At 55.6% G+C, this 12724-nt stretch overlaps 1 protein-coding gene across 5 annotated transcripts in view; it reads left to right on the forward strand.

The window, feature by feature from the left end:
• The first annotated feature begins 3174 nt into the window (after positions 1-3174).
• The window catches only part of PALS2 (protein associated with LIN7 2, MAGUK p55 family member), a 59570-nt gene continuing 50020 nt past the window's right edge, over positions 3175-12724 (forward strand). Inside the window, exons 1-2 of one of the 5 annotated variants that reach the window (XM_074195492.1) lie at positions 3179-3255; positions 8362-8467. Coding sequence is in view for 1 of the 5 variants with exons in the window: in XM_074195491.1 (XP_074051592.1) it covers positions 8301-8467 (167 nt within the window). In the remaining 4 variants the exon portion in view is untranslated. Of the gene's footprint in view, positions 3256-8261; positions 8468-12724 lie in introns of those variants that run through there. The other 4 variants (XM_074195493.1, XM_074195494.1, XM_074195491.1 and 1 more) reach the window with 4 other exon arrangements.

Here is a 12724-nt window from a genome sequence, read left to right on the forward strand (position 1 = left end):
AAATAGGATTGTTGGAACTGGAGTCAGGAGACACTTGGGTTCCAGATTGTTCCCTAATATTGGGGGTTGACCAAGCATTTATAAAGAGCTCATTGTAAGCAAAGAACTATATTAGGTATCCAAAACCCCTCCAAATCCCTTCAAAACCAACAGTAAGATTTAAAAAGGAAGGGCCTTTAAGGTGATCTAGCCTTATGTTACAGTTTAGGAAACTGAGGCCCACAGAGTTCATGGGCTTTCCCAAGATCCCAATAGGCCAAGTGATAGTTTTTCAAATTAAGATCCCTAAATAGCTACTACTTTATGGGGATTGGGGAGGTAGCAAGGTAAGTCTAGTTAGCTCTGCTGTATACTCCAATAAATCCAAGCTTAGTCAGATTAGTAGTTAGATCTGGCAGGGAAAGAGCATGAAGGAAGGGCAGTGATAGAAAAATGATGGGCAAAGTAGGCTGAAACCAGATGGGTTTTACTCTAGAGACAATTGGGAAGAATCACTGAAGGGAAAGTCATGGTCAGACTTGGCAGATGCTGCCTTTCTCTCTATCCCCAACCCTTAGTCAGTGCTTCATGAAAGCCTGTTGGCATCTGCCTCAGGAACATCGACTGGTAGGTGGAAGACAGATTGGGGAGGGGGGAGAGAGAGAGAGAGAGAGAGAGAGAGAGAGAGAGAGAGAGACAGAGAGAGCTGGAAGACCAGGAGACTGTTAGAAAAGTCTGGGTGACACACAAGGAGGCCATGAGAGTAGAGAGAGAGGCATGAATGAGAGGGATGATAGAATTTATATTAAGGTTGGATAGCAGGAGGAGGGGGAATAGGGAGACCTTAGTAGATGATTGTTTTTCCAGGCTAAATCCCCATCCTTCTTCTCACGCATCCTTAGTCCCCTTTAATGTTCGGTTCAAACACTACCATAAACACACGAGACCTTCCTTGATCTGCCCCTCCTCTCCCTAAAATTGCTTTGTTCTTATCTTGTATATTCTTACACATGTGCTGGTTCTCTCCATTGATGCAAAATAAGCTTCTTGAGACTTTCATTTCTGTGTTTTATATTCCCAGTAACTGTAAATAGGGAATTTCTAGTTCGCTTTGCTTTTTACATATAGTTTGTGTTTCTGTAGAGACGTAGATGGTCATGGATTTTATTGTTGACTTATTCCTAAGATTTTTGTTTTATGAATTTCTCCCAAGATCTACAGCTAATGAATGAATGAAAATTCATTTATTAAACAATGACTGTATGGCAGGCAAACTATGGGCTTATATCTAAAAAGGAAAGACAGACCATACTCTCAAGGAGTTTATATTTCCCTGGAGAAAGAGGGTCCTCACCTGTTTTTCGTTCTCCCTGACTGAATCATCTCATCTGAAGACACCTTGAGGCCGACATCATCATTCTTGATCTGAACAAGTTGCTCCCCTTGGATCAGAGATGATTTCCCCATTACTTGACATATTTAGCATCTTATTCCAAATATTAGTTTTCTCTTCTTCCTTTTCTGCTCCAATGAGTCCATCCTTTCAATTCTTTTTTTTAAAGGTTCATTCCATTCTTCACGACAACTCGGAAAATGGAGATATATCTGTTGCCTTTTCTTCTAGAAGGGAGAACAGCTCAGCCATCAAAGGAAAGTTTAATGAAAGATGGCAGAGTGCTTAAAAGGCAGAACTCTGTCACTAGCTACGTGACTCATTCTGAACTTCTCGATACCTAAATTTCTTCATCTCTACAAAGGTGGTGGTCCCCTGGGCAGCCTCCAGGGTCTAACTTCTGGCTCCACCGTCTTGGCCCCAGGGCCAAGGACGAGTCTTTACCACCCCAGTCTTGGGGGCAATACTATGTGGCAGGGATCTAGACTCAGAGCTGGAAAAGACCTTGGAGGCCATTGAGTCCATTGAACCCATGGAAGAGGATGGTGATTCACCAAGGTCATAGGGGTCACACCTGAGGATCAATTGAAGAAATGTCTATAAAGTACCAAGGCCTTAGCGGAATGTTCTTTTCCTCCTCAACTTATTTCCACTTATTCCCTCAGGTGTGGATCTGAAGAGGTCCACGGGGAGTTGGACCTGGAGTCAAGGAGATCCGAATTCAGTCTTCCCTCAGCTGAGCTGCAAGGCCCTGCTCCAGTCATTTCACCTCTGTCCTGGCTGCCAAAGGGGTCATGATTATCGCCCTCTCCTGGGGGCTGTAGGGATCTGGAGAGCCCTAGTTGGGGGACCCTCGGTGGCCCCGCGCTCTTTGTACATTCTGTCTCCTCTGCATTTCCTAGCACCAGTCCGTTGTAGGAGCAGAAAGAGGGCAGCATGGGTGTTGCCTTTAAGGCTGCGGCCACACAGGAGAGGCCACACCTGAGAGCCCACACCGGAGGGGCCACCAGAAAGCCCGCTTAGGGGGCCGAAAGCCCCAGAGTGAAGTCCTGCTGGGGCAGGGGAGCAACCCCAGAAGCTGCCCTGGCCCCGGTACCCCCAGATGATGTCCTTCACCCTCCCAGCCACCTGGAGGCCGCCTGCCCCTCCCAGGAGGGAAGGCCCCCAGCTGGCCAGTCTGCCCAGGGCCATTCGGGGGGGGCCAGATGACGGAATGGGGAAACTGAGGCACAGCCTGCGCCCAGGGCCGCCTGGAGCCCCCACACCCCGGGGGCTCCCACACTCTTCCGGCAGAGCCCGGGGGGCTCCCACAGCCCGTGGCCGGCCCCACCGGCGGCCTCGGGGCCCGCGTCTCAGTGGGGCCGGGGCCGGGGCCACGTGGGCGCTCCGGGGCCGGGCCGGGGCCGGGGCCGGGGCCACGTGGGCGCTCCGGGGCCGGGGCCGGGGCCGGGGCCGGGGCCACGTGGGCGCTCCGGGGCCGGGGCCGGGGCCGGGGCCGGGGCCGGGGCCGGGGCCGGGGCCACGTGGGCGCTCTGAGGCCGGGGCCGGGGCCGGGGCCACGTGGGCGCTCTGAGGCCGGGGCCGAGGCCGGGGCCGGGGCCGCGGCGGCCCACGTGGGCGCTCCGGGGCCGGCCCGGGCCACGAGGCGCGGCGGCGGCGGCGGCCCGGCAGGGGGCGGCCGAGGGCGGCGCAGGCGCGGGGGGCGGGGCGGGGGCGGGGCGGCTGCGCGCGGCGGCGGGGGCGGGGCCGGGGGCGGCGCGGAGCGGGCGGGCGCGGGGCCGGCGGCGGGGCCGGACCGGGGCCACGCGAGCCGGGGGCGGCCGAGCCCGGGGCAGCGCAGGCGGCGCCGGCCCGGCCCATGGGGGGCGGCGGCGGCTGAGCCGGTGAGTGGGGGAGCGCGCGGGGGGAGGGGGGAGGGCGGGCGCCCCCGACCCCCGGACGGCCCCCTCCCCCCGCGGGGGCCCCCGCCCCGGGCGGCGCCGGGAGCCGGCTGCGTGCGCGCCCGCGAGCGCCCGGGGCTGGGGGGCCGGGACTCCCCGGGGGAGCCCTGCGCCCCCCAGCCCCCCGAGTCCGGCCGCCCCGCGGGACCCTCCCCGCGCCCCCCTGCCCAAGGGGCCGGGGGGACCCCGGAATTCCCCGCGTCGCCCCGGGGGGGGGGCGCCCCGGCCGGAGGCTGCTCGGACCCGCGCCAGGACCGGGCACCCCGGAGCCTCGGAGCCCGTGACCGGGAGAGTCGCGGGGCGTGGGGGGCCCCGGGCCCGGGGGGGCTCCGATTGGCCGGACCTGGCTTCCGCCAGGGGCCGCTGCCCCCCAGCCCGGGCGGACTCCCCGGGGGGGCGGGGGGCCCGGGGCCCGGGGCTCCCCGGGGAGGGGGCGCGGCCGGGGGGGGCAGCGGAGCCGGCCGCAGCCTCCCTGGCCCCCCCTGAGCGCAGGGAGCAGGGGGCCCAGCCCCGCCCCCCAAGTCCTGGGGCAGGAGCCCCGCAGGCAGGCCCGAGCTGGCCCCCCCTGGCCGCCCAGAGCCGAGACTGGAACCCAAGGCCGGGCCGGGCCGGGCGGGGCCCCGGGGCCCCGGAGACTCGGGCCGGGCACAGCAGCCCCGCCACCCCCCGCCCTGCCGGAGAGCCGGAGCGGAGCCCTTGATCGGGGGTGTTTTTCGGGGACACAAGGCCTTGGGGAGCCCGGGAGGCACCGCGGGGCCCCGGGCCGGGCCAGCCAGAAGTGGGGCCGCGCAGCCCGGACCGGCCGCCCCCCCCGGGGGCACCGGCGCCCCTCCGCCTCGGCCCCCGGGGTTGCTTCACCAGCCGCCGGGCCGGGGGCGCTGCCTCCTGGGCCCCCGGACCCCGGCTCCTCCCGTCCTGGGGGCAGCAGAGAAGCCCCCAGCCCCTGCCTGCAGGGAGCTCCTGTTCTAAGGGCGGGGGCAGGCCCTGGGGGGCGACTAGAGGCGCCCCCATCCTTGTCACCGAGGCCGAGGAGGACGGAACAGGGCTTGGCCTCCCCAGGCTTTGGGTCACTGGGCCGGCCCCCACGCCACCCTGGGAGCGCCAGTCCTAGGTGATCCTCCTGCCCCCCTTGGGGTCCAGCTCCTGTTTCCAAAAAGTCTTCCAGCGGCGGGGTGCCCGGCGCTGGGTGGCACAGAGACTTGGGTCCCTAGTGTCCTCAGTTGCGGGCTCCCACAAGGGCCGGGAGGCAGTGGGGCTCCCATGAACCCAGCAGGCACCCTCTCCCCGCAGTGGCCGGCCCCCCACCACCGGCTAACTCACCTGGCCCTCCTCACTAGGACAGACAGACACTCACTAAATGCAAGGGACCCGGCCCAGGGGAAGGCCTCGAGCCGAGGCCCAAAGGGAGGCTTCGGGGAGCGGCTGTCCTGGCACGGACACCCGGACAAAGCCTGGCCAGGGGCTCCCTGTGAGACCGCCAAGGGAGGTGGAGGCCAGGCGGGGGAGGGCTCGGGTGGGTAACCGGTGTCCACGAGGCAAAGCCGACCTGGCTGAATTCAGCCTTCGGCCCGGTGGCTTTGGCTCGGGTGTGCCGGAGGGCAGCGGCTTGAAGTCCTCGGCCGGCTGGACTCCCGGCCACCTTCGGGCACGTTCTCGTCGGAGATGCTTCTCCTGGGGCTTTGGCTGACTGCCCCTTTGTTAAGTGACCTGTGAGGGACCCGCTTCCTAGTCACTAATACCTAGTAATTACCTAGCGCCTCCTGTGCGGCCGCACTGCCCCGAGCACATCTCAGCAAGTCAGTTTGATTCCATCGCTCTCTCCAACCCGAGCTTCCCTCCCCATGCCAACCCAGCCTTCCCCAGCTGCCAAAGACACGGGCCTCCCCCCCCCCTTCTCCCTCCCCAATTCCAGGGGTGGGCTCCAAGAACAAATCAAAGCCACTTATTTGGGCTTTCAGGGTTTCTCTCAACCCATTCCTGTTCTACCTTATTACTCATCTATTCATTCCCATTAGCCAAACTTCCTTGCTCTAAACTCTGCATCTCCCACCACTGGGCCCTTGCCCTGGCTGTGCCCCGTGCCTGAAATGCCCCCTCTCACTCTCACCAGCGACCTGGTCTTCTTTAGGACTCCCATCAGAATCTCTGCAGGCAGTCTTTTTCTGGGGTTGGGGAACTGGGGGCAGGCCCCCATCAGATTATCCTCTGTCCAATTTGTCGGCATCCTTGTAAGGGCAGGGTACCCCCCTCTTGCCATGAAAGGCCCTTCTTGACAGGGACGGTTTGAGGTTTGTCTTTGACACCAACCACTGACTTGGGACCTGCTGCCTGGGACGCAGTAGTTTCCAGGTAAACATTTGACTGATTGATCGCCCCCCCCCAAAATTACTTTTGGCGGACAGGTTATCTGAAGGGTCTGGGGGAATAAAGAATCCAAGGACTGGACTGGGAGCTGTGTCCCCACCTGCCCCCCCAGGCCAGGGGCCCTCCACCCATTCTGCTACTCTCCAGTTTTACCGAAGCTTGATAAGGCTCTTTTTCTCTTCAGCTCTGGCCCAGAGCTGCTCTTTCAGCTATTTCAGTTCATGGGGGGCTGGCTGCTGGACCTAGGGTCAGGAAAACCTGGGTTCTAGTCTCATCCGAGATGGGACAAGCCACTTAACCCTGCCGTCATTCCCCTTTTGTCTAAGCACAGAGTTGACCCTCGTGATCTTGCGGGGCCTCCTCCCAGCACAGCTTGGAACTGGCTGCTTCCCTGCTCTGCTTTCCCAGTCCCAGCCCACCCAGAGGAGCTCCCTGGGCGCTAGCTGGGGGGCTGGGCGCTGGGTTCTCTGGCCTTCCTTCTGTTTTCCTGCCTCTAAAGTTCTTCTTGGCCCCTTCCCTCCTGCTTGGGCAGATCTGGGTGAAAGGGACCTGAGGCGGCCTGGACTCTGGTGGTCCAGGGGCTGAGATTACCTCAGATGCATTTCCACCTCCGTGTATATGCACCTTCATGTGCACACATGCAAGACATGTGGTGTGACCCTGAGCAAGTCACTTCAGGTAGCTGCCTGGGGTTTGCCCAAGCCGTGTTAACTGCTGCCGTGGAGGGGGGGTTCACCTGCTGCTGTGGAGGGGGTTCCCAGCCTGGGAATTCCCCAAGTGATGGGTTACAAATGCTCCGTGAGCTGCTTTCTCAGTCAGGCGTGAAGCCCACGTGTGGACCCCTTTTCAGCTTGTCCCCCTCTCCATGGGCTCATGGTGGGCGTGTCTTCAGGTGGCTCTCCCGGGCTCGGCCTCCTCCCCTTCAGACCCCATAGCACCCCCCATCCCCAGGCCCACAGCCTCACCACAGCCACTTCTCACTCACAGCTTTTCTGCTGTACAATTTGCCAACTGGAATCCATTTTCTCCACTCAATGTGATGCAGTTTGGGGACAAAAGGGAGAGTTGAGTGGGCCGCCTTATGGGATTCCGTAGTGCTTGTGCCAGGATGGGTTGGGGGAGGTAGAGGAGAGTCTCCTAAGGCCCGAGGCCTCACACTAGGTGTGCCACTGCTGCCGCCGCTGCTGTTTCATGGTACCCGACACAGCCCCTGGTCCGTCCCCCCACCCCAAGAGCTGCAGCTGCTCTGACCTGAGGCACCTGAGTGGGTGTGGCTGCTTCCTCCAGGTAGAAGTAAGAGAACATGTAGGTGCTGAGGCTGGGGAAGATGTAGAAGGGAAAGGAAGGCTGAAGACCTGGGCCGAGGCCCTTAAACCCCCCCCCCCCCCGGGTCTTTTTTGCCTGGCGATGGGGCAGGGGGGCTGAGTGATTTGAAATCCTTTCCAGTTTTAAAAGATCTCAGTGTGATGGATCCCATGATCTTATTACCACAATGCTTTCATGATCTCCCTGAGGAGATTGTCCAGCTGGACAGAGTGGGGAGCCTGTCACGCCACCGGCCTGATGGATGTCCTGAGCTCTTGACCAGGAGTCTGTAAGACCCGGGTTCAGATCCTCTTTCTGCCACCAGTTGGGTGATTGTGGACGAACCCTGTCTGAGCCTCAGGAAAAGGGGTTTGGTCCTCACCTGAGGCCTGAAGTCCCAAGAGGGTTAAGGATATTCCCGTGGGCTGGGATACAGGCACCGCTCATGTTGGGGGTCATCTTCACGGCAGGGTTGGTTCCCTGAGACATTCCCAGGTGCTTTGAGTTCAGTTTCCAGTTGAACCGAACGTGTTTTCTTTCATTGGCTGGTGGGAGATTGTTTCTTCTGTGTTCTAGACCTCTTCCTGTCTGGCCCAGCCCCATTTCCACTGGCCCCCGCTGGGCCAGACCCCCGAGGCAGGCTGCCCTGCTCTTCCTCCTCACCCAGGCCCTCCTGCCTGCCCAGTGCCTAAGTTGGGCAGTTCTGTCCATCCCTCTCTCTTTTCATTTCATCCCTTTCCCTTGTTCTATCATTCTGTCTCCTTTGACTTTTGGGGTGCATCATGGGCCTTCACTCCTGATACCATCAGACCCCTTAGGCTTCTCAGCATCCTCCTGACACAGATCTCTCCCAGGTTTCTCCGTGGCTTCCACATTGCTGGATGCAGTGATCTTTTCCCAGCTTCATCTTCCCTGACCTTCCTGTGACATTGGCCCCTTCCCCAGCCAGAGATGCCTTCTTTGTTCACCTCTGCAGCTTCCCTTTCAGGGGGCCTGAGACCCCTTCTCAAAAGTGACTCTATTGAGTTGGCCTATATTTTGTATTTACTTAACTAAATACAAATGATCCCCCCTCCCCCCAGGAAGACCACATTCTCCTTTCTTTAAATACCCCCAGCCTTGCACCTCAGTCAGAAGTGCACGGGTCACTTCCTCGGCACCTTGGTGGGTGGGGCTTCAGACTCAACTTTACTTTTTGTCCCTACCTCATTCGTTACTTATAGGAGAGGAATTGTTTGACTGGTTTTAAAGTTTCAGTGAATTTGATTTAGGTATGTGATATATAGAAATTACAATGAATAACTCATTGAGGTAACAAGATGCTTTTCCTCATCTCATCCAGTTGTAGATGGAGCTTTTCTCTCCTGTGTCTATTTGTAGGAAACAGAGGAGGCAGAAGAGGCCCAGAGAAACCGCTTCTTCCTCCATGCCCTCCTGCGTGCTCTCTGTCCTTGCCTTGGGGCTGCTCCACCAAGAGAGAGTTAGAGTGAGTTCTCCAAAGTTACATCATTGACTTTGCTCAAATGGGCCCCGGTGGTGGTAGAATGGCCCAGGGTTCTCCGGGTGTCCTGGATGAGGTCATCTGTAACCTTACAAAGGCCAGGGGTCATCAGAGCACCTTCTAAGGCCTTCAAAAGCTGCTTGGGCTTCTACAGTCACACTCATTGGGGGAGGGCCGAGGCCTTTACCTCAGGGTCTCAAGGATCCGGCTTCTTGTGCATCATGACACAGCCCTAGCTCACCACTTTGACTCATTTACAGAAGGCATTCATTATGACTTGGCATTCTTTTGAATTTTGTAAGAAAAAAATGTAAGTGTTTGATTGAACTCTTATTATTGGATAGATTTCCAAAGATGGCCTAGCACTTGGAATTACAGTCATAGGACGAGTATTGGAAGTTAATAGTACTACGCTGCTAAATCCTTCTGCCTCTACTAGTCTGTTTAAAGGAATGTTTCTATGGCAATTTTAGATTATTGGGGCTAGAAGAAAACTGAAGGACAGAGTACTTTGTGTGGTGGGGATTACAAATACCCGAAGAGGATGCTTGCTGAAGAAGTTCATTATAGGGGCGGCTAGGTGGTGCAGTGGATAGAGCACCCGCCCTGGAGTCAGGAGTACCTGAGTTCAAATTCGGCCTCAGACACTTAATAATTGCCTGGCTGTGTAACCTTGGGCAAGCCACTTAGCCCCGTTTGCCTTGCAAAAACCTTAAAAAAAGAAAGTTAATTATAGAATCACAGACAACTAGAAAGTCCAGTTGGATTCTTCCCCAGGCTAGTTTTCATGAACTTTAAGAACTCACTCCCTTAGCTCCCCTGTAGAACCTTGTCAGGCTTGCTTTGGGTCTACTCCACCTCCTTCCTGCTGCAGCTGAGACCCATTTAAAGTTCACTTCTTGAAGAAGAGGCCTGGCATTATATCAGCAGAATCAGTGGACTGGGTATGCTTCGGCCAGCTGACCAGCCATCCATCCCCGGCTCAGTGACTGGACCACAATTTTAGTGTTTTCTGATAGGTCTCCTGTTGCCTTGCGTATAGTAGGTACTTATGAATAAATAGCTATGGAATGAATATTTAACCTGGGTCTAGGCCAGCTAATTTTATTGGTATAATTAGCCTTTTCCTAAATTTCTTTTTTTTTTAAGTTTTTGTTTCTATAGATAAAAGAACTAAAATATACTCTCTTGCCTTCACTTTTTGCAGAGAATGGGCAAGTGACCAGATAATTATAGCAAATTCTCTTGATTCTCTCTCTCTCCCCCCCCACCCCATGTCTCCCTAGATGAGAATAGGGGACTCTTCTCATGAGACAATTCCACAAGCACTTTTGCTTGAACCCCAACTAGATGTAGGAGCTGTGTGTGGGCAGGATCCTTTCCCCTCACCCCTTTTTAGTTGTCCATCCTGACCTGTGATTTCCTCAGTGTAGGTAGCTTGTTGTATAAAGAATCCTTCTCCGCCAATTTAAGTTGGTGGCAGAATCTTAGAATGGCCTGCGGCCTGATGGCCAGCCGTGTCAGAGCAAGCCTGGATGGAGTCCGAGGTCTGGCCCTGGGCTACTCTGGCCTCCGTTCTCTAATGTCTGGGACATTGAAGGGGCTCAGCCTTGACCCATCTCCAACCACACTCCTGTTTCCTCCCAGATCCTTCCTTCTTCACAGCTGCCCCGCTCCTGTTGAGGGTGCCCCCCCCCCACACACACATTTCCTTCAGGCAGAGCTTGGCCTTCCTCCATTCCAGCCCTTTTCAGTTGGGTCTCCTTTGGGCCCTGCTCGCTTCTCATCTGGACTAATGCTCTTGTGTCCCCTTATTGACCACAGGGATGTCTGAAGCATAGAATTGCCCACCTCACCGCCTCCCAGTGGCTCTTCTCCCCTTCACCCTGGTCACTTTGACCTCTCTGGGCAGTCCACCTGTCTCTTTGGCGGTCTTCATTTAGCGCTCTTACCATCGCCATGCTTCTGCCTTGTCTCTCCTCCCTCTGGGACTGCTCTGTCCTTCATCCCTGGCTTCCTTAGGGCCTTTGCGTGAGCCTGGTTCACTTGGGCAGTGAAGTGAGGGAGGGGCCAGGGAGCCAGGAAGCTCCTGGAGGGGAGGACCTGTTTTGCCTTCCTTATGTCCCCAGCCCTAAGAGCTGTGCTGGCAAATAGGAATGATTGGGGAGCACTTGGGGACGCCTGCAGGGGTCTCCTGTCCCTGCTCCCCCTGCCTCTGCTCTGCCTTCCGTTCTCCCAGACTCCTCTTTGTCCCTACATCGTTCCAGGCCTGGGATCGACCCCTTTTGTCTGGTATTTAAGAGTCACTGGCTCTGGAATGAGCATGGCATTCCTAATAAGTAATCACATGTGTAGTTTTAATTAGGACATAGCATACAAAGGAATTTTATTTGGGTGACATTTTCCACGTAATTATCATCAGTGGAGCCCCCTCGGGAGAGCACCCCTTATTTTTTTCTTCTTTAATGTAATCTTGGATAATTTAATTTTAGTCACATTTTGTTATCAGCCAAAACAAAAAGTATTCAAGGGTTTCCAGCTGCAGTTGGAGTGCCATATGCTCCACGTCCCAGGAGTGGGTGGGGAGGATGGAGAGGCAGCCCCACCATGTCCTCGTCCCTCGGGGGACTGAGCGGGTCGAGAGGACTCCTATGCCCTCCGGCCCTTCGAGCCATCCCTGACGGCTCATGAAGCGGGAGGGAGCCTGACCCTGGCTGCACCCCGATAGTCCAGTAACACTGCAAGGGCAGGGACCAAGCGGCTGTTTGTTAGTGTTCCAGTAGGGAAGTGGAGGCTGTCTGTGAGCTGGGGCCTGGGGATGTTGACCTCCTGGTTCCTTAGGCACTTGATGAGCGGCTTTGCACATGTCGCAATCCTGGGAATCGGTGGTTCCCCCCAGATTGTCGATTTACTGGCCAAGATGTACTTGGAGGAATTTTGGCATGTTGGGGTGTACTGGATTTCCTGGGAATGTTGTTAGCACTTCCAGGAGGCCCCAGCACCAATTGCTCTGTAGTTGGGAGAGTGGATGACCACGGAATGACCTTCCCATAGTGCTTAGTGTGGCAGTCATACTGAATTAAGGTTTTTATCATCTTGATTATTACAGGACAGAGTCTTGGGAAAAATGGATGATGCAGAGTGATAGCTGGTGAAGATTCCTTAGAAGCAGCAGAACACTGTGGCCCATCTCCTGACATGTGGGCATGTTTCCTCTAGAATTTTTGACTGTTTGTTGCAATAGAATTTTATCTCTGACCTTAATTGAATGGGGGTCTCTCTTTTTTGGAATGGAAGAGTTGTCTATGGAAGGAGATGATACTGTTAATTTTCCCTTTGCTATCAGAGCTTAAGATAAGTAAGGATGAATTCTTGTCCAATGAGCTTGTAATGAAAGAAACAATGGGGATTTATTTTCATGTTTTAAATGTTATTACTGATTATTTTACTGCAAATGTTAGACCTGGCAAGAGAGACTCTAGTCATCCCTGCTCATTTTGTACACGAAGGGAAGTGACTCAGCGGGCCCCTGAGTGTCAGTCCATTGAATTGCCAGGTAGGGGCAAAGCCAAGCCTGGAACCAATTCCCGGTCCAGTGTTCTTGCACTCGACTGTCCTAGTTCTCATCCAGAGATGTTCACTATCTAGGGGCTAAAGCTCGCTTTGTGGACTTTGGGATGCTTTTGTTATTTTATCTTTTCCTTCAATATTAAGACTGCTATAAAAACATCCTGTAACATTATTTCTCTTGGCTTCCCTGTCCTAGAAATAGGAGCTGATTAAATAAAAAAAGGCATTGATTGAAAAAAATCCACATAAAAAATATTGTGATGACCTATGGCCACCAATGAGTAACTTGTTTGAAAACTTGAAAATCAATACCTCTTTCCTATCACCAGGTTACAAATTTTGGGGTGGAGGACAGGAAACCTGAGAGCAACAGTCTTGACTACCATGTATCCCAGATTTGGGGACAGTGGCTTGCTCCAGTTTCTGGGGAGCACAAAGCCAGTGAAGGGGAACAAGAAATTTGGGCTTTTCTCAATCCTGAAGACTGGCAATGAAGCCCATCCAGTGATGATGCCAAGATGGTGGCTGTCCTAGAGACATGGGACAGGCGTCAGCAAAGACAGGCCGCAGTTTGGTAATAGGAAAGATAGCCAGGTGGGTGTACATTCACCCCACAGTGAATAGAGTGCTAGGCCTGGCATTGGGAATCTCTGAGTTCAGATCCCACATCAG

The sequence above is a fragment of the Macrotis lagotis genome, chromosome 7 (assembly GCF_037893015.1).
Source record: "Macrotis lagotis isolate mMagLag1 chromosome 7, bilby.v1.9.chrom.fasta, whole genome shotgun sequence".
In the NCBI taxonomy this organism is placed as follows: Eukaryota; Metazoa; Chordata; class Mammalia; order Peramelemorphia; family Peramelidae; genus Macrotis; species Macrotis lagotis.